Genomic DNA, 25079 nt, shown 5'->3' with positions numbered 1-25079 from the left:
TCAAATTAGGGTGCGAGGTTTGTATCATGATGATCAAGTTGTGTTTTCCGGAGAATGGGCGTGCTGCGCCCATTATGGGCGGAGCCACGCCCAAAAAACACGTGTTTTTAGGGGATAGCCAGTTTCAAGTTACATCTTCTCCGAGGGGGTTTGTCGAATCTGGCAGGGGTTTCGGTATTTGGTTAGCCCAATGGCACCTGCATAGCCCCACGGAGCTCGATTTTTCATTTTCATCCCAAGATCAAGGTCACAAACTTAGAAAATGTCAAAAAAATCAATAAACTGGGCATCGAGGTCCTAGGGTTTTCAACTGTATCGAATGAAAGTTGGTATGCAAGTAGTGCTCTTCGAGTACTACAACTTTCATCGTTTACGTTTTTCCCGATTCCCGCCAGTTTGCCCGTGGCGTCCCCTCGAAGGTAAAAAAATAAAAAAGGCGAACCGTGTACATTGCTCGTGAACCATCGCCGTCTCCAGACTTGTCATGATTCACGATGCTCAATGGTTCCACCAATCAGGTAAATCCGTCTTTTTTTTCTCTCAGCCAATCAACGTTGAGGACATTACATTGCAACTATATAAATGAGTTTGGTGCTTCTTCATCTGCTTGCAGTTTTATCCTGAGGAGTGCAAGTTGAAAGGCTTTGATAATGTCCATTTTATTGAAATGCATATTTAACCTCCGCCATCGAAGATGGACGGAGGGTACCGTTTTCACCCGTCTGTTTTTGTGAACAGTATTACGGAAAAACTCCTTGACGGATTTCGACGAAACTTGGTGGCGGGATTAGGTATGGTCCAAGGATCATGCCATTAGATTTTGGACTTGTTCCAAAGTCCAATATTTCGAAAAAATATTTGAATTTTTGTTTTTGCATTTCTACATGTTTTAAGTGATTTCCAACCCCACCCCCGAAAAAAATTGTTACCCCCCCCCCCCAAAAAGAATTTTTTTTTTGCATTTCCACATGTTGTAAGTGATTTCCAACCCCCCCCCCAAAAAAAAATTGTTACCCCCCACAAAATTGTTAGAGAAATTTTGTTTTTGCATTTCTACATGTTTTAAGTGATTTCCAACCCCCCCCAAAAAAAATTGTTGGAGAAAATTTTTTTTTTTGCATTTTTACATGTTTTAAGTGATTTCCAACCCCCCCCCCAAAAAAAAAATTGTTAGAGAAAATTTTTTTTTAGCAACTTTTTTTTCAACAAAATTTCGATTTCTTTTTTTTGCATTTCTACATGTTTTAAGTGATTTCCAACCCCCCTCCAAAAAAAAATGGAGAAAAGAACTATAACTGTCAGCACTGTTGACATCATATTTAATGAATAAGATATAAGGTTCACTTGAGTGACCCAGCAGTATTGGCGGCGGAGGTTTTGCCCTCTCCCAAGTGCTCCCCCTCGAGTTAAATTTTGTTTTACTCATAAAATATTCTCGTTTTGTATTTTTAATTAATTTTCTGAAATTTGTAGAATTTGTTTTTCACTTGGAAGTTGTGGGTTACAATGTGTAAAATGTCTGATTTAATGCAATTTAATCCCAGACTACAAGGCAACAAAATATGAAAATTTTGAAAGGGGGTGTAGACTTTCTATAGGCATTGCACCAATAAAATGCCTAATTATTTGTTTGTTTTTGACATGAAACCGACTAAGTTTTCTCGTGGATAGGTGATCCCATGTATAAGAATCACCCGCTTATAAGAATAATGTTGAGCCGGTCCAAAGTGATTCTTGTAAGAGGGTTCTACTGCATTACATTATCTGGTATGACGAAGCTATTTTCCATGGTGGTGGTTTTATCAACAGGAATAACTCTTACTACTGGTCAGGAAATGATAAACCAGAAACCACGACAATGATCGAAACACGATAGTCAAATGCAGCCAAAGTCTGACAAAATTGCTTGTTCACTGCAGATTGACTTCGACCCAACTCATTGGACCTTTCATCCTCGGCAATACAACAGACAGAGATACTTGGAAATGCTTCAAAACTTTCTTCCAACAAAGACTGAGCAAAGGGGTAACACAGGTGAAAGGATTTTTTATGCAAGATGGTGCCCCTTTCCACTTCTCCATTGAAGCTGGTAAATGGTTAGAATACCACTTTCCACACAGATGGATCGGGTGACGAGGACCAATACAGTTGTCATCCCAGAGTCCTGATTTAACCCCGTGTGATTTATCGATTTTATTTTTGTTGGGATGGGATAAGGAAAAGGTGTAAGCCCGCAAACCCACGAATTTGGATGAATTGGCAAGTTCTATCCGCAACGCTTTTGCCGATTTGCAATGTTCGGCGGACAATGTTGAGAATGCAGGAGCTTTCGTTGAAATTTGATTTTTACAAATTAAAATGGAAATAATATAAATGGCGTTTCAGAGGAAAACTATTTTAGTGTCTAATTTACATTCACAACGTGGTGTTTGTACATTTAAAATAGGGACTTCATTATGGATCAGCCTGTATATTAACACCGATATCTTTAGAAACAGAATCGTATGGAGAACACGCACTTACAAAATATCTAGCTCCCAATCTCTGGATCGTCTTTCCAGAATGAATTTGAAATGAAACTCTTGTTGTTTGAAGAATAAACTTGACTTACTTCTTTCAGAGTGCATACTAACCGTCCATTTCTAAAATCTTGCTGAGGTTAATATTAGATTGGATTGCCATCATAGTAATGATTGTTTATGCCTTTCAGTTGGTTTATACTAAATGCTTTGTCTTAATCCTCTAAATGTTGAAATTTAATCTTTGATCACATGTATCACAGTCTTGCACATCATTTCGCTTTCCTTAAATCTGCAGTTGATTATATGGTGTATTAGTCATGGTTTTATTGCAAGTCATTCTTCATGCACAAATTATTTATATTGGCTAGTCATGGGATATGAGTTCTGTGTCTGTAATTAAATTTTAACTGCACACATCAAGACATAATATTTTCCACATAACCATTCTTGTAAATCATATTGAGAGGTCGTATAAAGTGTAATATGCTATTAAATATTGTTACTTATACATCTTGTTCAGTTTAATTCCTCATGAATTGGATTTTATAAAATACCGTTGCGGTTGTGCAAAACCGCCATTCAAGGCAAATGCACCAAACATTTAGTGGACCCCAGGCAGTCATTTCATTAGTAGCTATTTCAGATAGCCCTTCCCTTATATCTAGTGGATTAATAGGACAAAATGCATGGCAAGGGCTTTTAGTTATCTATTTAAATTTATTTTGCACACATGACCTCTCCTTCACTCAAGCATGTCTCATGAGCATACACTGCTGCAGCCCCGTTCAAACTGTGTGCCATTCCCCAACGGACGTTTCATTTCAACCTCCTCAGTACTCAAACCACAATGCTGCAACCTTCATACAACCATGCCACACCTTCCTAGAAATCCCCACAAATGCCTCCTCACCACAACTGTTCCAAACGCCTCAACTTCTTCACCACAAACACCACAGCGCTTCCTCAACCTCACAACCACAAAACACGACAACCACAGTCAATACCCCAGATGCTCATCACAGTCCTTTAAGGATGTCAGGCAACAACAGGCATGATCCACCATAACAGATGCTTGGGTCGGAATAGATTGGGACGCAGCTCAGAGCGCAAGGACCCATTCAACGTCATCTGAGTGGCCTTGACACTGTGCTAAATAGCGACCATCATTCAAAGCCCAGCACACGTTCGTGGCCAGAGAGCGCTTCCAAAAACTCACACCCCATGTTGATCTCGGATCTCCATCACGTGGCCAAGTTCAGCAGTGAATGAGGCCATCTTCGGCTGCAAAGCCTCGTGGGGTGGGGCTACTTCTTGGGGAGGCATCTGCGTGCCAATGTGAATGCTCGGATATCCCTAGAGCGTTTTGATTGACTTTTGGCTCCTTTGCACAAACCTCTATAAAATAGCTGCAAAAGGAGAGCCAGTCTTGAGTCAGTCAGTCTCCGGACGAGGTCAGAGAATCTTCTGGGTGCGAGGCGGCTGCTTCCGAGTGCGTAGAGCTGGACGAGGAGGAAGGTCCAGACCTGAACAGTGGAGCGAAGTGCTGAATAGGCGGAATGCCAGACCAACAATAGACTTAGTAATTGGATGTACAGACTTTCTCACATGCCACGTAAAGCAATCATCTCACACATTTTGTCCCTCCCATCTACTGTCTCATCTGCTGTAGATGCACAAACTTAGCAACCTTCAGATCCGCACCTCTTCAGCATTACATTTGTCTCTCATTACATCTCATTTTGCACCCCCTTACTCACACACCATAAACACCCCCAGTTTTCTTCCATCCTCCCCCTCCTAAGCAACTGGGTTGCATTGGTCTGTCGAACGCACTTGGTACTAAGAGGTCGTTCACACCTCAATCTCTCTCTTCTTTCTTGCTCTCTAATTTTTTGGGGTGTGTTTTTCATGGTGCCTGTAATTTTATCATAATTAAGATTGTAGAAGTTTAATATCGTTTTAACTCTGCCCCGTGTCTTCTCTTTTGTATACAACTGCATTTCTTTTGCCGCATTTCATCAATCCTTGCTTTCCCCTGCTGTACACATTGCTTAATAAAAACCTTTTATTATTGTGCTAAATGACCTTTCCTCACCCTTGCTTGATGAATAAATGCCCTCATTATAAATGTATCCAGCTCATCTTTTCCTTCATGGTCCAGCGCACCACATTTATCAGGGAAGTTCTAACTCACCGATTTGGCTCTTATTAGCGGTGCATACTGGGCAGCTCTGCTGGGCTGCACCTGATACAGTAAGTTCCACGCAAGTGCACATCAAAGGCACATGACCCCATTTTGTAAGGCCGTCCACAGGTAAGGTATCACGTGGAGTAGTGTAACCCTGCCAGGATTGGCAGTACTAATCGGCGTTCATGGTTGCTTTGCAATCCCTCGGCGCGCGGAGTTATCTGTGCCCGGCCGTCTCAGGACCCGGTGTTCAGGCAGGACTTGAGTGCTTTCCCTCCTAGTAAACATAGAACCCCGGATTTGGAACAACACCATGTGATGCCTGTTCAGATCGCAAATGTTAAATACCATGGTATTTATTTTACGATCATTATCATCAGACCAGACTGACTCTCAACGGTGTCAGTACTGCCAAAGTAATCTTTGGCAAGGGCTACGATCAATTGTTTGGCGTTTCCTTGCCAGCAGGCAATCAGGATTTGTTAAGGGTGCCGGCAATAACTCAATTACTCTTTAGGAAGAACACCCTGGGATCTTGAACGTCCACCAAGTAATGCTTGCACAAGAGATACCCCGTTTAACGCCCATTCGAGAGACGGCACACATTGATGTCTCTTTCCATATGTGAAAGACCAGGATGGCAGTTGAAGATGGGTCAGGATTCTAATCGAGGATAGACACAGCTTAGAGGGAAGTGCACACATACCTCTGTGCTATCCTGCCACTAAAAGTATACCTTGACAAATTATAAGCATGCAAAATGAGGGCACAGGAATGTTGTGACGACTGTTTACAAGGGAAGACCAGATCTGACCATTCGAAGAAAACCTTAAGCAAGGTTCGAAGCGATTGACAAAAGGAACAATCATATGACAAAATCTGTTTCGTTTTTCGCCTGAAACTTTACGCAATGATGTTCTTGAGTTTTCACGACGTGATCTGAGACAATGGAGAGCGGGGCAGGGAAACAGATAAAACTTTGAAAACAACAGAATTTCATCTTCCTTCCAAATAAAACCACAGGTTTAACGGATGTAATGACAAAAGCTCTTTGCTCATGGGGCACACACCCAAGTCGGATATGTTTCTCAGTGGGTTTTTCCAACATTTGGAGCTCAAATCTCCGGTGTTGTTTTATGACGTGCCTTTCACTCATCAGTTATAAATGCAGCAAAGCGAGCATGGAGCACCAACCGATCCGCAGAGCATCACTCGCTCTAGGCAAGTCGTACCAGCACGAGGAGAGAATTCCAAAGAGGAACCGTCTTATCAGGACAGCTCGCTATGAATGGTAAGTGTGCTCATTAATGATGCTTGACATATTTGAAGTATGCCATTCCCATACCTTTCTAGTTGAATTAAAAAAAAAAAAAATTACCTGTGCAATCTCTTGTCTTCCACATCTTCCCCCAGCTTGCATACCCTGTCTCTTCTTAGCCATACTGTGCCAAAATGGACTGGCTATTCCCATCTTGGTTCCAGACCTGGAACTTATGAATCATTTGATTAGAACATCCAATGCCATAAAGGAACAATACGTGAGTGCAACATTATAAGAGCATACCTTGCAACCACAAATATCGGAGAAAGTCAATAGGGAAAAGTGCAAAAAGTTATATACGTGCATCACTTCATGTACTGTGTACATTCAATCATCATATTCATCAAGATTTCTGGAGAGAAAAACTCGTTGAACACTTTAAATGAATTGACATGCGAGGAAATGTGACCATGTACTGCTGGCACTTCCTTCCCATTTTGGATTCCATGTTTGGCTTTGCATGGTGAAAGGGAAAAACTATTGTGAGCAAGTTTCGTCACCCAAAAGCTAGGTTGACTTGCAATTAAGCCTCACCCAGAAACTTGGTAAACTCTTAAAATTAAACCTCACCCAGTCTTGGTTAACGATTCCAATTAAATCTCACCCAGAATCTTGGTTCACTATTCCAATTAAACCTCACCTAGAATCTTGGTTAACTGTTCCAATTAAACCTCACCCAGAATCTTGGTTAATGATTACAATTAAACCTCACATAGAATCTTGGTTAAATCTTCCAATTCAACCTCACCCAGAATCTTGGTTAACTATTCCAATCAAACCTCACCCAGAATCTTGGTTAACTATTCCAATCAAACCTCACCCAGAATCTTGGTTAACTCTTACAATCAAACCTCACACAGAATCTTAGTTAACTCTTACAATCAAACCTCACCCAGAATCTTAGTTAACTCTTGGAATCAAACATTACATTTGGCTGCATGATGGGTTTTTCTTTTGAAGTCAAATTTGATTTACAATAGAATTGATGAAAACTAGTACTTGGGATGATTACGTTGCACAAAGGAATTTGAATGAGAAATGATGTTATGGTGAGTCAGCCATGAACGAACAGCTAATGCAAATAATGGAGTTTTTAGATTTCCAAGTTTTAACCCTTTCCAAATAACCCTTTCCAAGACTGCTTTGGTAGAACCAACCCATCCTAGACTGGTATGTTAATAATGAAAATCCTTCATTTAAAATTCTAATTTTTTTCTTGCGTTACTTGATCCTTGGAGTTGCTAATTGAACAAAGCCTTTTCGGGGATCCATAATATTACAAATTCCCCTGAAAATATGCATCTACCCCCTCTTGTCCTCAAACATGGATCGCAAGCTTCGTGATGGTTAAAATCCCCTCTCGCCCTCAAACATGGATTGCAAGCTTCGTGATGGTTAAAATCCCAAAGCTCCTTTCATTTAATCTTAAACATACCGGATATTTGCGAGCACCCAATGAAAGATCCCTTCCTTCACGGTCAGCTGCATTTGCTAGTGATCTGAGTCACAATTTTTCAACCGTGAAATTGCCCTCTCCCAAGTCCCATATTAACCAGCACTACTATTTGTTGTCATTCAATAACATCGAGTTGGTAAGTCAACCTCAATGTAAAAACGAAAGTGTAATCTCTGAAGGATTGTGTTGGTCTGCATGGTCGACACGATAAATGATTAAGGAAGATGATAGACCTTGTTTCCAATGGTAAGAAACAAGGTTAGGTTGACGTTTATAGCATTAGTCCGAAAAGGAAGTTCCATTTTTCACATCACGATTTGTTTTCAGCTATTTGGATACAAAACTCAAGAAGAGCTGAAACACAAGTCATGATCTCTTGGATAATGGCTCGCAGGCCAACCTTTATTCCAAACATCTTTCCAAACATTCCAAACATGGATGGATGCGTGCACGCGCACACACTCCGGGATCAAAGCAAAGCGAAAACGTTATTGTAAACATACCAATTATGTTTAGTGGTCGCTTTCAAAGCAATCTTTGTGGGAGTCTATGCACGCTTGTCAACATCGCTGACATGCTTCAAAGCACCCTTGGAAGTTGTTATCTAAAAGGCCATTTAGCTCATTGGTGACTGCTCTCTGGATCTTTTCTGTTGATGCAAAATGAGTTCCTTTCCTTGGAGTTTTGGATGTCAGTCAGATCCCCTTTGACATTTTCATCCGTTTTGGAAATCGATGGGCGTTCTGACCAAGCGTCATCATTTATTTCTATTCTCCCTTCCATAAACCTCTTGGCCCACTCAAACACACCTGATCTTGACATTGCATCTTCCCTGTACAAAGCATGGCAGCAATCTTGGTTAACTATTACAATTAAACCTCACCCAGAATCTTGGTTCACTTCAACTTGTCGAAAATGTCCATGGCACTTTTGTTGAGTTTTACCCATGACTTGATGATGATTCTGTGTTCCATAAATGTTGTTCATCTTCAGAACACCATTGCAACACTCGTTATTTTAACAAAACTACAGGAGTGCGACAAAACACAACCAATCGATACAATGGCTAGCACAGCACTGGCAGGATGATTATGATGCACGTCCTATTACAAAATCCAAGCCAGTGCTGCCACTTGTTGAAAAAAAACCAAAAAAAAACCATCAGGCCTGGAGCTTTATTGTTAGACCTTGAATATATCGTCAATTCAAAAATCATTCTGAAGCATTGTTCTGCTTTTTGCCATTTGCACCAGAAGCAAGAAGTTTTGAAATCGAGTGACCAAGAAACAAGTGCAGATTACGCTATGGACATCAAGAAGATGCTTCCCCAGCAGTTGGCCTGCACAAAGTTTCACTCGGTAAGATAAATAAGCATTGGTTGGATAATGATAATTGGGTGGGGGGGGGGGTGATAATGATAATAATTAAAATAGTACTGATAATGATATAATAATCATGATAATGGTACATAATAATGATACGACTTACAAAAATAATAATCATGAAAATGGTATCGATAATGATCCGTAATAATAATAATAATGCTAACAACAATAAAGGTAATGGTTAATGATAGTAATAATAATAATAATAATAATGATGATACATGACAATGATAATAATGATCATGGTACATAATGATGATGGCTGTCGGTCTGTCCAAGCCATAATATAAAGTTTTAACCATTTGAGCTTTTGTCATCAAATTTTCAGCAAACTACTACAATAATATGGAGAACACAAATGAATAAAATGTACTTTAAATGTTGTGTTTTTTTTTAGATGTTTTCGTAAATTATATAAAAGCAGGGGATGTGCTTTGCATTTTGAGATGCTTTATAATTTACTTTACAATGAGTAATCACAGAGCTATGATATCCAATCCTATGATGACTCATTTCGTTACCAGTGCAGCAAGGAGCTTGCAAAAATACTGCACGTCTATGAGCGGCACTTCAGGCTGTTCAAAAGCAAAGTGGACATGGCGGAATCCTTGGAATCTCGCTTTGACACGTTTCTCGACGATGTCAATAAAACGACACAGCAGGTGAGTCACACACTGCAGAAAGCAATTGCAGAGTAGTTTGGAAAAAGAAATCGGCATAATGATCAGAATGGATGAGATCAAAATATAATGATTTAAAACTTTTCAGAACAGTAGATTACTCACATACAAGATGTGCAAAATGTAGCAAAGCAATTCCCATTTCCATCGGTAGCTGCACATCCAAATCAAAGCATGAAAGTTGCTCATGTAAAACAGTGTTATGTAATGTGATGCTGCCGTCCGATGCTCACGTTTTGAACACAATCTGTCCCAACAGTTGCTTCCGGATTGGAATCCCACGTATGATTTACAAGACCAAGAAATGTGGAAGGTTTATCTCCATGACACTTTCACATCAAAGAAAACGATGTACAACCTGCTGCTGCACTTCTCGCACGACATCGAGTTCAACACGAGACTTTGTCATCTTGTGCAATGCAAACAGAATGCACTCGAAGAAAGCAAAAAGTGAACAACATATTTCTTTATTTATTGATTAACATATTTATTTATTAATTTATTAATTAATGCAATTTACACTCAAAAAAATTATTTAAGATAATTTTATATTTATGAAATGTTGGACGAATGCTATTTATTTTTAATTAAAATACAAAGCACGGTACTTGTTGCAATCCTAATATAAAGATAACAACCGTTTTTATTTTTGATAACTTATGGTCAAAACATTTGTTAAGACGATTCATGTTATTAATTATATTTATGAAATGTTGGACGAACGCTTTTTTTTTCATTTTAAAATATACTTGAGAAATAAATCGAGCATGGATGGCTGGTTCACCCATGCAACGTTGTTATAACGGCTGTTTGTTTTTATCATTCATCACATGATACATGCAAGAGCTTCACTGCTCAATTTACACCTCTGAATGAACACGAAAACAGCAAATACATGCACACAGAGTTGCGAAAGTGAGAAACCACTTACACCAAAAGAAGGGTTGTGTAATTTATCCAAAACAGTTCATGGTAGGGAATGGCAGACCATGGAAGAGGCAATTTTGAGGTTACAAGGAACAAAATAGAAATGGAACAAAGCCCCTCCATCTTCTTAATGGAGGAAATCGATACAGATTCTCAATAAGTAAGCAAAGCAACACTCAACAGCTCGGACTGCATTGCTATCCAAAGGGATCGCAAATTCTCCAAGTAAATGTGTACCATATAGCACCACCCAGTGGTGGTGGGAGAGGATGTAACAAGTCAGCTGTGAAGAAGTTGCAATTTTGCACTGGACATGGCATAGTGCAATTGCTTTATTGACCAATGCTAAAGGGAGGCAGTGGGTGTTTGTAAAACATTTAAAATCGACCCTTGTACACAACTCAGGTTGATGAAAACTATAAAACAAATCAAAAGCACTGGGTACCAGCTTCCATTTTATTTTCTTTACCAACAGCAGGGTGGATGAACAATGAATGGATGTTAAACCACATGTGCCATTTGGTGATCAAACTTGTTCGCACTTTTTGAGATCTTCATTTGTTGGTGAAATCTTGATTTGCTGGTGAGATCTTGATTTGTTGGTGAGATCTTCATTTGCCAGAAGACTTCAACCCCATAACAGGCTAAAAACATGGCAAGTGGAGATGGAGAAAACAGAAATACACATGGTTAATACAATTAAAAACACCATTCAATTATCCAGGGATGTACAGCAATACCAGGGTATGCATGAAGGATAGGTTCCTGAGAGTTTCATGCAACAACAATCGACATTAAAACAAGCTGGAGAGGGTAAATAAACATCTACAAGGGCATTAAACTTCCACAGAAATTCAGCTGCTACCTGCTTGTCTGTGCTCAACTTCGCCAGTTATGTAAATGTTATCCAGTGCAGTTCTGCAGGACTTAAATCTACAAACCACCATAGACTGGCTGCAAACATCTCCTTGGTAGATCCCTTGCCTTCCTGCTCTTTTATGTCATCATATAAACTCAGCTACTTATCCCTCGCCTTCCGGCTCTGTCAGGCTTAAAGAGAAAGCATGCAAATTCATATCCTCAATCCAAAGTCTCTCCATATTCTCCATTAAACTCCTCCGAAATCTCAATAATTTTGTCGCAACCCCGTGAGTCATGGACAGACAAGATGCTTTTATCATTTTTTCTTTGTTCTTTAAAACTGTCCTTACAGACGGTTCCCTTAAAACAAATTCACATCTAACAGCAGCGGCACCAACACCCGACTCCATCAGCCAAAACACTTTCAATATCAGCTGCAGACTGATGCTCTTTCTTGACACTTTTGGCATAATTCCCAAGGCTTTTCGTACAATTAACAATATGACGGCACACAGAGTAGGAAAACAACGCGAGCACCAAGTGGTTGAGCGGAGACATGCTCAGATATGCGCTGATTGGCTTCCAGCAGTGTCCACACTTGTGGTCGTGTGTATGGTCGATACGGTGCATTTAAACTCGGTGTACCTGGATGCGTGCATCTGTCAATACCACTAATCAAGCAATAACGATAATCCCTACACAATCGGCAGTGTAGTATGCACGTACGCACGCAGAGTAACAATACATGCATAAACGGACACGCAGCATATAACGTGCTGCACATACATGCATGAGGAGAGTTTGTTTCCTGAAATAGCCATGCCTAATATGTACCCCAGACAGTTTGATCAAAAGGAGGAAGAGAGGAGGGGTAGGGCAATATTTTTACCTTGCGCTTGCGAAGCGAAAAGCAGGGTTAAGTGATCAGTCGAGTAGGTACAACGTATGTGTATGCATTTTGTTAAGAGCATACATCGAAACCGGTCAGCAAAGGAAATTGAAACTTTACCACATGTGACACGACCATGTGATATAGCGGTCACTCTTTTGAAGTCAACATAGGCCAATTTTCTAAGATCCTCAATTTTCATCCAATTGACTATACTAGACATTTGAAGAGGATTTGCAAATTTGGACATTGAATTCAACCACCAACTATTTTTGAGGTCAACATCGGCCAAAATGTCTCAAATTGTCAATTTTCATCCGATTGACTTGAAATTTGAACAGGATTTTCATTAAAATGACCATCATGTGTCACGTGGTCTGGCAACCATATTGGATCTAAGGGGAAATCTTTGAGAAACCGCTTAACCTTTCAATGCAAAATTTATCTAATTGATCAACTACCCATGGAAAATATGGCTTGATAAAGATGACATCATCGGTCATGTGGTCTGACAGCCATACTGTCTCAAAGAAAGAAAAAAAAACCTGAAACAAAAGAGTTGGCTCACACCAAATTGTTCTCAAGATTGTGCAGGGTACGTATTCTATGAATACTATTGAGTTTTCTTTTTATTTTGATCTTCCTCTGTGTGTTGCAAATATTCGGACTTCAGCATATAAAAAGGCTGTGATGAATATCCCATTAACACTCTCCCCCAACCCCTCTTCGCTCCCTGAGTGTATAGCGAGGCCAGTATCTATACACCACCTAATTTTATTTTTTTTCCATTCACAACAACCATTAAAAACATTTTTTTTTTTAGCAATTACGCAAACATTGGTATTTCCGTCAGTGAATCTCCCAACTGTGTCATGCACATATCATCTGTTAAGAAGCAAGATAGTCATGCATTCATACAGATTTGGTGGGATAAGTAGTGTGAATATTTGTCTCAATGGACAGAGTTGGATGCTGCATGGTGAATGCAGTGAGATAGCCAGGTGTCATTAGGGCAGTCATGCCGGTGTTGACTTTTTGAATATACCCAGTGGTGCCGGCTATCACGATAACTGTTATCAGTGTTTCACTGAATTAAAAAAGGGTACAGAGTCACCAGAAATGTTGCAATCTAGCGAAGTAAGATGCTTCAGAACTGTCAGCTGGGTCAGCCACCGACAAACATAAATCCTATCCCAAGAAGAAACTTCGATAAAGTGTTTTTGCTGTAAGCAAAGTCGTACATTATTCCAAGAACATGCATAATTTGTAATAAGAAACAACGCATTTAACCCTTTGAACCCGAATGGCCGATAAACAGCTCAGAAAGTGCGAGGTAGGCTTTTGCTGTGGACAAAATATGGTGGTTCTCCCATAATTTCTCGTCCCGTCATGTCCTGGCGTGTGCGTGCCGGGAGAGGCTCATTTGAAGAAAAAAAAAAAAGGTGCGAGTGCAAAGGTTTTTGTCATGCACATGCTTTGTTACAGACGCCAATCGCCCCATCCTTGTACACACGCCAAAGTGCATGACCTGTGGAAGTAGTAACATGAGATTCACAAAAGTTTTTGAAGGTTTCTCGCTAAAAAAAATCATTCCAAAATGAGATGAAATGTGATGTCAGTTGATGATGATTATGGTAATGAGAGTGGATTTGAGGCAGAGAATTAATTTTCAAACGGGGAAGTGAAAATGATAGTACCGACAATTCTGGGGGAGTTCCCGGAGGTGTTGAGAGTGGGCATGGCTGAGGTCGAGGGCGTGGCAGAGGACTTGGAGGGGATATACCAAGGCCTGACTCCCCCCTAGGATTCGTGCATTGTGCTCGTCCAAGTCAGTCCCTCGGTGTGCAGCAGTTAGAGCAGAAGGTGGTGGGCTCTTAATAGAGGAGTCTGAAGTAAAGGCCAACGAGGCGAGTTACTTTGAGCAGCTGTACCAGAATGACCCACCAGCTGTTGAGTTGGACATCATGAGTGTAACTATCCATATTGCTGACCCACCAATCAACTGTGATCCATTTTCGTTTGTGGGAATACAGGCTGCGATTAACCAGATAAAAGAGGGTAAAGCTCCTGGGATCTGTGGCAACCATGCTGAACTTCTAAAGGCTTGTGCAATTTGGTAGTTATATATATATATATATATATATATATATATATATATATATATATATATATATATATATATATATATATATATATATATATATATATATATATATATATATATATATTGCGTTAAACGACAGTTCTGTGCTCTGTTTGGAACACAGCCATCATCCCAACTGACTGAAAGAGGGTCCTTGTTGTCAATCTCTGGAAAGGGAAAGGCAACTGCCAGGAAGGCAACAGCTACCGAGGGGTGACGCTGCTCTCAGTGCCGGGCAAGGTCTTTGCTCGGATAATTCTTGATAAGGTTCACCACCATCGGCTTGAGCACCAGCGCCCAAAGCAGTCGGGCTTTACACCAAAGAGGTCAACAATTGACCGTATCCTTGCTCTTCGGGTCCTCACTGAACACAGACGAGAGTTTTGGCAGAAACTGCTCACAGCGTATGTGGATCTCCGCAAAGTTTGATTCAGTGAATCAGGATGCCCCATGGAGGATTCTCCGTCTTCGTGGGGTACCACCAAAACTGATCAATTTAATTTCTGAACTATACTCTGGTACTGTGAGTGCTGTGAGGTCTGGTGGTTCCATATCCAACTTATTTCCAATTGTTACTGGAGTTCGTCAGGGTGTGGACTGGACCCGACACTTTTCAGCGTTTGCATGCACTGGTTTCTGGTGAAGATGTCGGACAGATTAAGCTGTGGTGCATCGTTTGGAAATGTCAATATCTCTGCCCTTGATTTCACAGATGATGCAGTCATCTTTGTGGAGACAGTGGATAGCCTTATGGAGGCCATTCCCGTGCTGAACGAGGGATCAGAGCAGCTGGGATTACGGGTTTCCTGGGTCAAAACGAAGATCCAGGCTTTCAATGGCATATTGGATGAGGCCATCTTGTCTATACCTGTTTGTGTTGAGGATGTTGAGGTAACGGAGAGATTCACTTCCCTTGACAGTGACATTCATGTCTTCGCTTGTTGCGAGCCAGAGGTCAGGCCTGGGGAGTCATGGATTCAATGTATCATGAGTTGTGGAGCTGTTGGTACCTATGCAGGAGGACGAAAGTCCGAGTCTTCAAGTCCTTTGTGCATCCAGTCTTGCTTTAAGGTGAGAGATTGGCTCTGACCAAGGATCTTAACTCCTTTGGTACCATGTTTCTTCTGAGAATTCTTGGCAATCGCTGGTTGGACTTTGTGTCCAATGAGTGGTTGCTGAGACTCAGATGAGATTTGTTAACTGTATAGGCCGTGAGCATCAGCTGCAGCTGTATGGATATGTGGTTCGTTTTCCTGATGCGGATCCTCCTCACCAGATTCTCTCAGCTCGGAGCCTCGCGAGTGGATGAGGCCAACAGGCTGACCACGTGCCTCGCGGTTGTAGCAGGTTGATCAGTTGATCAGTATCTCAAGGATATGGGGATGGGGCCAGGCATCTGCCTGGGGGGATGGCCAGACGGAGGCCCCTGGAGTACCGGCGGAAAGCTGATGCAGCGACACGCTGCTCTGGGGCGTGCTCCAATACCTGACCTGACAGTTTTTAGCCCCATCCCTCAATTGTGAAGAATCACTTGAAAAATTATCCTATCCGGATCTTCATCAAAATTGAATCAATTCTTCCATCTCACACAACCAATCTTTCCACCAAATTTTGTCTGAATCCATCAACAACCTTTTGAGGAATCATGTTCACAGATGAACAGACAGACAAGTGAAAAACATAACCTTTGCCCACCTTCAGTGGTGGACATAACTAGGGAATTCATAGAATAGGATACCCCATACAGTGTTGAAGTATACACAATATATTTCAATTTTTCCTGAAATAATGATATTAAAATAGTTTTTAAAAAAATCCAGAAGTTTAGCACGACTGACGCAGTCTTATACATCACCTTGTACACTGCAATAAAATGACGTTGAGTTACAGTTGAGGAGATAGAGGCTTTACTGATCACAATAGAACACAACATCAATCGGCATTGTTCATAGCCACATTGGTGGCCTCCTCTTCACCCAGATACTGTATACACTCTCACATGCTACATATCGATATTGAGCATGGTTCTTGGTAGTATTATGAAGGCAATTTGTGTTCTACAGTGTTCAAGAAAAAAAATTTAAATTAAATAAATGTTTAAAGGAGGTTTCAATGCATATAAATAAATTCCGGGTTTTACCGCCATTTGCCCCCATGTCTACATCACCCAATCTAACACGTTACATTAGTTCTTTGTGCCTGGAGTTTGTGTCCTTTATAACATCCTTACAAACAGTAAGTTTCCTGTTTGGAATGATTTTTCTATTTTGTTTGACTGCCAGGCAGGCAGACAGAGTAAATATGTTATCTCACCCCTCTCTGCACATGTGCGATCGGGCCAAATTCAAAGCCAAAGTACAGTCAAAGAGAAAACTTGTCTTCCTATTCATGTTCCAATTCACGTTCAAAATATAACATTTGATTTAAATAAGTTGTTCCTTGATCATAAACTGATGATAATCAACTGATAAGACACACAAACAGACATACGGATGGAGGGACATTAACCAATTGCTTAACCCTGCTTTTCGCTTCGCACGCATGGGGTAAAAATCGATGTGGGCCAAAACGAGATATGCTGACTCCGGGAGACACAATTACCACATTTATCTATACATGAAGTTTCATCCCTCCATGATCCTCATCACAAAGCCCTTTGCCGTCTCACCAAGTAAATATATTACGATTATTTAGTATTATGCTATGATTCTTCAGGTCAATTGTTTAAAGCTGCCACAGACAAAAAGGATGGCAGCATCTTGCTATACCTATTGTGTTGCAGTGACTGTGTTGCATCTGAAGTTCGATACCACAGGATGTTTTTCCTGGAGTAAAGCGGATATCTAACAAAGTGACTAAAAAGTGATTGTCAGTCTGTGAGCTGTTAAAGGTCGGTGATGCTTTGCCAAATAATCAACCTGGAATAGGAATTGATTGCCCACATGTATCAGATCTCTATACATCCAAGTGCATCAAGTACCTTTAATTTGGAAATTTTAGGAGTTTTTAGTTGGCCTTTATTCTTACCAGTGCTGCCTCTTAAAGAATATACATTATGATTGACGATTCATTTTTCACTTTGTTTGACAGCACACTATGCAGAAGCTTACAAGGTGTTTTCTCTGAGGTGAGGGATGAATGTAGTAAGATAGCCAGGGAACACATCCTGTGGTATCGGACTTCAGATGCAACACAGGGTAAAAAACAGACGCCAAAGTCTCTGAGTTCAGGGATGACAATCAGGCATCACAGCTGTTGAAATTGATGAACAGGTATGGTTACTGTGTGCCACGAGACACTGTTGTCCGTCTTGAGGCTAGTTTAGCTGAACTAAGAATTCACGAGTATGCTATCAACATTCCAGCCAGATTGTCAAAGAAGACACTAACGGTAATTGTTTGGGATCATATTGATTTTGGGCCGGAAACCCAAAGTGGACATTGCACAACACATCACACAAATGGTCTGATGGCTCAGCGGGTGGTGAATGTTCTCGCATATGGCTCCGAAAGAGCATCTTTGAAGAAAGGAAACAGGTCACTAAAGATTCCACTGTTGAGGTCTTTCGAGTATTATTTTCAAACGAAAAGACATGGCCCCATGAATCTCGGCATCGTACCAGAAGGTTTGGTGAAAAAAGAAAAACATGAAGTGGTGGTGAAGTGTGCCATTCCCATGGAAATGGCATTCATCTCCTGCAAATATGTCGATACCGGGCTCGACTTGATCCCAGGGTGGACTGGGTGTCATACAATCCTTCAGGCAGACAAGATTCCAGATAAGTCTGCCCTACATTATCTGTCCATTGTGGAAGCTTCACCTACTGATTTTGTCATCAATCTATTCAATCCTGATGAAAAGTATGGAGATGGCTCACTCTAAAATTGAATCACATTGTCACTGTCTGTGACCAGAATATATATATATATATATATATATATATATATATATATATATATATATATATATATATATATATATATATATATATATATATATATATATATATATATATATATATATATATATATATATATATATATATATATATATATATATATACACACACACACAAACGTCCAGGAGATTCGTTGGAGCGATGACCAGTTATCTCACAATTTAGTGGTTAGAATGGGTGGATGCCACACCTTCATGGCATTTCTAGCAATGAATGGAAAGCTTTACATTGACGCTGGGGGATGTGATGACTGAAGCCCAGACAATCGTAGAAGGATCCATAAATGGTGTCATCTATGGCCACCACTACAAATCGGTCAAACAGGTGTCGTAACCTTCTGTGTGAAAGTCTTCATTGCTTGAGGCTCTGCATACTCCTCGATTCATCATCGGATCATGAAGAGAGCCGTGTCACAGCGGTGACACAGTAAATGCACACATTGTTTGGAAATGCCATAAGTGTGATAAAAATGAAAGAGACGATGATGAGAAGGAGGTTGATCTCATAAATTGATCAGTTTTATTAGTCGCTGTATACCTCATAACCAAAAATACCGTCGAAGGTGCTGGGATTGCCACTTTTGGTATGATACACATTAAAAAATAATAATAATAATAATAATAATAATAATAATAAAAAAAAGAAAAAGAGGCAGAAAATGATTCTTTGGATAAATCACAATACTCCAGGCCTGATTATTCCCTCAGAAATTGAAGGTCAACCTTCTTGTTTCCTGAAAACTCTGTTCTGATAACTCTCAGCGACCAAAGTTTTGATTGTCTGACTTGTCTCGTCTTGAAGAAATGAGTGCATCGAAAAGGTGGAAATTACCAAACGTCACTCCTTAAAGCCTGTCATTAGTCTCGCCCCGAAGGGATTGCGAGACTATTGCAAAGTGTTTTTTTTTTTTTAAACGATTTTCTCTGCAACCACTTAAACAGTCAATGCAAAACTTTAAACATAGGAGGGACTCCCCATGGGGAATATTTTATTGACAATTCTGATGTCATAGGTCATATTGTCATATTGTCATAGATGTCATAGGTATGGCAGCCATATTGGATTAAAGGAAATAATTTTGACATTACTCTTCTCCAAAACTGCTCGAAAAGAAAAAAAAAAAATTTGAAACTTGGCCTGTGTTATCAACTTCACATGGGGCAGAGACAGTGATAGCAATGACATCATCAGTGAAGTGGTATTCCAGCCATAATTGGTTGAATTGAAATCCTTATCTGAAAAATTGAAACTTCATATGTCTGAACTATGATCCAATGTGGATTAATTGTATTCAAGACGTCATAACTCGTGTCAATAAACTATGTGACATGATAGGGTGCATGGATGATGACAGGAATGTGGGCCATAATAGTAGCGTGTTCAGTTAATGATGGTATTTTTGTTCAGTATGAACGTGCGAGGAGAGACGATGCCCTTGACAAGTGCTGTTCTAGGTCACTGAAGTACCTGATTACAATAATCACAACAGAACCATTGTTGATTACAAGACCGTGATACTTCTTTTAACAGCCGTTAGTAGTGCGTTTTTTTTTTTTGATGTTTGCATAAATACTGTACTTCTCCATCGTGATTACTTCGGAATCTGTGATGTACCAAAAGTGAGGGTGGTTGTGATCATTCATGAAAAAAAAAAAAAAAGAATCACTGTGTTTCAATCATGATAATTATTTTACAAAAGCAAGGGCAGCCTTAGTAATTTGAATTTTAAAAGTATTTTGTCCAGTCTTCAAATTCACCGAGTACAATAGCCCATGTACGAGTGCTGTTGGAGTTGAGTCCTTAAAAATGGCTTCATTGCCAAAAAGTTTTGTTCCATCGATGCCCGACATATTTGTGCACTTAATTATAATGAAGAAATACCTTATTGCCTCTTCATGCTGGGCTCTAAAGCCGAGTTCATGCTGCCGTTTCACTGGGATCATGCTGCCGTGCCTACATTATGTGGTTGTTCTTCTGTTCAAAGACGTTTGGCGAATGAATAAAAGCCGTAAGACCCACTTTTGAACATGTTCCAAATAATCACACACGTACATTACAAGGTATTCCAATGCACGACTCTGGGCTTGACAAGCACATCTTGTGGTAACATGGTGTTCAAACTAAAGTATATCGATACAAATCAGTGGTAATATATAGCACTATTTCCTGATTACGTATGTACACACACTTATGAGTTGCGATGCAGTCCTTGCCAAGAACACTGTACTGTATGACTGGAAGTGCATCAGAAATAAATCAAGATACCAGTTGATTAAATTTAACATTACCAGTTGCAGTACAAAGAAAACGAAAATATATCATATCATGAAGCTATATTTAACCAAAACTACCAACGGCAAATATAATGATGCGATGTTGTCATTTACGGTACATACCTTAACTTTAGTGATGGCCCCACCCCTATAATAAACATAACAATACATACATCCATACGTACAAAATTAGCATATATTATAACGAATGTGTAGAAGACAACCTCCAGACAGGAATGGCATGACACACACAGACCACAGTCATACACTAAAGCCTAAAAACAATAGATGACCAACTCCAACTTTTCCATATAAACAGCTGCCAGAGATCGATTAACTGATAAGGCTATTCCTGTGTGGCTTATCAATCAAAGGAATTCAATTATTCAGGGAGCCAGAATGAACCAGAAAAATTGCGAGACAAAATGGCAAGACAAGCCATGTCCTAAAAAAATAGTTAACAACAAAGAGAGCGATCAGAGATTGCAGACCCTCACTTGGACTTGTTTTGTGTGGAGTTTGTGTAGTTTTGTGTGGTGATTGTGTACTGGTGGGTTACGTCATTGATACTAGACATAACTAGAACTGCCACTTTAAATCTGCTGGCAGTGATGACAGGGTACCAAGATGTCCTGCTTTGATTGGACACTTGACCCAGACCCAAGATGTTTATTACCGATAAAATCATGTAAAAAAAAAAAAAATATATATATATATATATATATATATATATATATATATATATATATATATATATATATATATATATATATATATATATATATATATATATATATATATATATATATATATATATACATACAGTAGACTAGGCGTAAGTCGTCACCATCAGGACCGAGAAAAAAAGTGACGACTTAGAAATGTGACGACTTGCGCGTATGCGAACATTCATGATGACTGTGGGGTGAAGGATGAAGTCGTGCGTGGCCTGGACACGTATGTGTGAGAGCCCAGCTATTGTACCAAAAGGAAAACACAATCCTCGGGGCATAGGTGGGGGTTCATTGGTGAGTTGGAAAGTGATCAAGCAAAGATGGAATTCATGAATCACTTCATCAAAAGTAAATATCATGAACAACTGAAAGACAACAACTTCGCCTGCTTATCACCATGATGGGATTGACCAACGAACCCCAGAGACTTTTCAGGCAGCATCTGCCAGAAAAGCCCAGTCTCATCGGCATTGTACACGTCCCGAGGCAGATACCTTTCCAAGATGTCTTTCAATTTGCCATCCTTCCAGTCGTGCACCACTGCCGAATCCACGCTGCCTGATTTGCCGAACTTCTTGACCTTGCCGATTCCCCACCTCACTTTGAATCTGTCTATCCAGTGCATCGGCAAGGTCTCGGCATCATTATGCCCGAGGTCCGCAGCGAATTTACATGCCTTCAGCAGCAACATTTCACCATCCAACCGTATATTTGGCTGAGCCGACATTTGCCGAAACCAGATGATGAGCGCGTCATCGACATCTCCAAAGGACACACATTTCACGCGTTTCACACTTACTACCGGCCTCGCGATCTTCTCCACTTGTCCAAATATCTTGCCCTTATTCTTCAAGATATTGTTCAATGTCTGCCGTTTGATGTCGAACTTCTCAGCTATGGCTGTTTTCTTCATCAGTGGGGTTGCCTCGCAAAACTGGATAATGTCGTATTTTTCTTGGTAGGTTTTAGTTGTAAGCTTACGCTTAGTCGCCATTGTCCTGCCTGCAGTGCGATCTACGTGTGTACGCAGTTATAAATAGCCTATCACTGGCGGTGTAAACGAATGAGCGAGCATCACGATTCCATGAAATCGGGCTTCTCACGAGGCAGCAGTTCCGTGTGACGAGTTAGGAGTGGTAATTTACTTGAGTTTCCATTACGTGGGAATGGACAACATCTGATGACTTAGACGAAGTGACGACTTAGAGAGGGATGACCCTTTATTCAAAGGGATTTAACACGAGATAAATTCGGGACTTTTTGACGCTGTCGACTTACGCCTAGTCTACTGTATATATATATATATATATATATATATATATATATATATATATATATATATATATATAGTCATGCGCCACTTAACGACGGGGTTACGTTCTGAGAAACGCGTCGTTAAGCGACGACGTCGTCGTTGTGCGAACATCTTTTTTTTTTCATTTTCGTTTTCGAACATCGTACTTACACAAACCTAGACACCGAGGCTATATGGTGTAGCCTATTGCTCCTCGGATACAAACCTGTACAGCATGTTACTGTACTGAATACTGTCGGCAATTGTAACACACATCCAAGAGACAGAAGACACGTTAGATTTACCTTTGTGCAGTTCATGACGGCCATCAGTGTTGTTAGCAGCAGCTTTTTTTTTCAGCTACATGTTTTTCATTTTTTTTTTTTTTTTTTTTTCAGAGCTGGCAGACCCGTCGTATATGCGATCCGTCGTTAAGCGGCGCATGAATGTGTATATATATATATATATATATATATATATATATATATATATATATATATATATATATATATATATATATATATATATATATATATACACATAGTCATCCCCTGTTTATTGCGGGGGTTAGGTTCCAAACCCCCCCGTGAGAAGTGAAAATCCACGATGAATGGATGAAACGATGAAAAAAAAAAAAAAAAAAGACTCGTCTGGTCTGGTCGGCTTGGCAATGATCGGGTTCGAGGTGCTGGAGATCGACTCGTATGGTCTGGTCGGCTTGGCAATGATCGGGTTCGAGGTGCCGGAGATCGACTCGTCTGATCGGCTTGGCAATGATCGGGTTCAAGGTGCCGGAGATCGACTCGTCTGGTCTGGTCGCCTTAGCAGTGATCCGGTTGGAGGTGCCGGAGATCGACTTGTCTGGTCTGGTCGGTTTGGCTGTGCTCGTCCAACCGCGGCAAACCTTTTTCCTTCCCCAAGCATATATCGAGCACCTTAACCTTCTCCTGGAGCGTCAGGACCTTCCTCTGACGCTTTGGTTCCTTGCAAGTAGCCTGAGAAGGTGCAGGGCGTTTGGGCGGCATCGTAGGGCTTGGAGAAAAAAACGTAGAAAACATTCGAAGTTCACAAGCGAAACTTTGTCTCGTGCGTTGTGTGACTGGTCGAGCGCCACGCGTTATAATTTATTGCTTAAATCATTTATATTTTATATATTATTTCCGCGATATACCGGGGGAATCCGCAGAAAAAAATTAGTTAGGTTCCAAGGGAAAACCCGCGATGAACCGGGGGCGCAATTGGTGAACCGCGATATAGCGGGGGATTACTGTATATTTATATATATATATATATATATATATATATATATATATATATATATATATATATATATATATATATATCTTCTTCTTCTTTCGGCTGCTCCCGTTAGGGGTCGCCACAGCGGATCATCCGTATGATCCGCATAGTGATTTGGCACATGTTTTACACCGGATGCCCTTCCTGACGCAACCCTGGTCGCCTCTTACGACACAGGGATATGGTACACCTATTTTAACCGGAGTATAGACCGGCCCAGTACACTAGTACTCATTTCGCCGACCTCGGAAGGATGACAGGCTGAGTCAACCCCCTGGTGTATTAATTCAGTAGCTCAACGGGGCTTGAATTCAGGACCTTTTGGATCCCAAGCCGTTGCCCTAACCACTGCGCCAACACCAGGCTGTATTGTGTGTGTGTGTGTGTGTGTGTGTGTGTGTGTGTGTGTGTGTGTGTGTGTGTGTGTGTGTGTGTGTGTATGTATATATATATATATATATATATATATATATATATATATATATATATATATATATATATATATATATATATATATATATATATATATATATATATCACATTCCCGATGTGGAGTACTCACCATGTGCCAAGTTTAAATTACTTCGGTTTCGGAGATAGAAAGGTCCAAAGTTTTTCCTTTTTTTCAAAATGGCTGCCACACCACATGACCTATGACATCATAATTATCATTAAAACATTCTACATGAGTGGTCGCTCCGATGGTGAAAATTTTGTGTCAATCCGCCAAGAGGTTGCAGAGAAAAACCACACACATTCTGTATGGACAAACAAACAAACAAATAAAGACAACGACATCATGCAGAGCACGATACTTGCAAAATTCATAAAACAAATTTGAGCTCAAAAATAATTGGTGATTGAATTCAATGACCAAATATGCAGCTCCTCTTCAAATTTCAAGTCAATCGGTTGAAAATTGAGGATTTTAGAAATCTCAACAAAGTTGTTGACCTTTGAACTTTTGACCTCAAAACCAATGTGCTTCTTCCTTATGACAAACTCCATCATGTGAAGTTTCGTGAAGATAGCTTTAAAATTGTGACTTTTCGGTGAAAAAGAGAGAGACAGACAGCAGAATAACTAAATCGACTGACCAATATGCTTGAAAAATCTTCGATTTTGCAAGGAACAAATCCAAATTCAACA

General features: G+C 40.2%; 2 protein-coding genes across 3 annotated transcripts in view; one reads left to right on the top strand and one right to left on the bottom strand.

The window, feature by feature from the left end:
* The first annotated feature begins 5856 nt into the window (after positions 1-5856).
* On the top strand, positions 5857-10355 carry LOC147021344 (uncharacterized). 2 transcript variants are annotated; one of them, XM_085891206.1, is made up of 5 exons: positions 5857-6001; positions 6124-6248; positions 8744-8845; positions 9397-9534; positions 9812-10355. In XM_085891206.1, the coding sequence occupies exons 1-5, from the start codon at positions 5995-5997 to the stop codon at positions 10004-10006; spliced, it is 567 nt and encodes a 188-aa protein (XP_085747332.1). In that variant the 5' UTR covers positions 5857-5994; the 3' UTR covers positions 10007-10355. The 2 variants fall into 2 exon arrangements, with proteins under 2 accessions (XP_085747332.1, XP_085747331.1); XM_085891205.1 differs by lacking the exons at positions 5857-6001; positions 6124-6248 and having other exon boundaries at positions 7850-8845.
* A 566-nt stretch (positions 10356-10921) lies between these two features.
* The window catches only part of LOC147021342 (mitochondrial import receptor subunit TOM7 homolog), a 42376-nt gene continuing 28218 nt past the window's right edge, over positions 10922-25079 (bottom strand). The window contains exon 3 of the mRNA XM_085891208.1: positions 10922-11123. Within this exon, the coding sequence (XP_085747334.1) occupies positions 11108-11123 (16 nt within the window). The 3' untranslated portion in view covers positions 10922-11107. The remainder of the gene's footprint in view (positions 11124-25079) is intronic.

Source organism: Eptatretus burgeri, chromosome 8 (assembly GCF_056783735.1).
Source record: "Eptatretus burgeri isolate ZD-2024b chromosome 8, Ebu_testis_v1, whole genome shotgun sequence".
In the NCBI taxonomy this organism is placed as follows: domain Eukaryota; kingdom Metazoa; phylum Chordata; class Myxini; order Myxiniformes; family Myxinidae; genus Eptatretus; species Eptatretus burgeri.
The sequence above is the reverse complement of the archived record's forward strand: the minus strand, read 5'-3'. Positions and strand labels throughout refer to the sequence as shown.

Excerpts from the sequence above, each read along its gene's own strand:
- LOC147021344 (XM_085891205.1), top strand. The coding sequence starts at position 8,573 with ATGATTATGATGCACGTCCTATTACAAAATCCAAGCCAGTGCTGCCAC. Across the intron at positions 8,846-9,396 it reads CCTGCACAAAGTTTCACTCG|TGCAGCAAGGAGCTTGCAAA; the intron begins GTAAGATAAATA and ends TTTCGTTACCAG. Across the intron at positions 9,535-9,811 it reads TCAATAAAACGACACAGCAG|TTGCTTCCGGATTGGAATCC; the intron begins GTGAGTCACACA and ends CTGTCCCAACAG.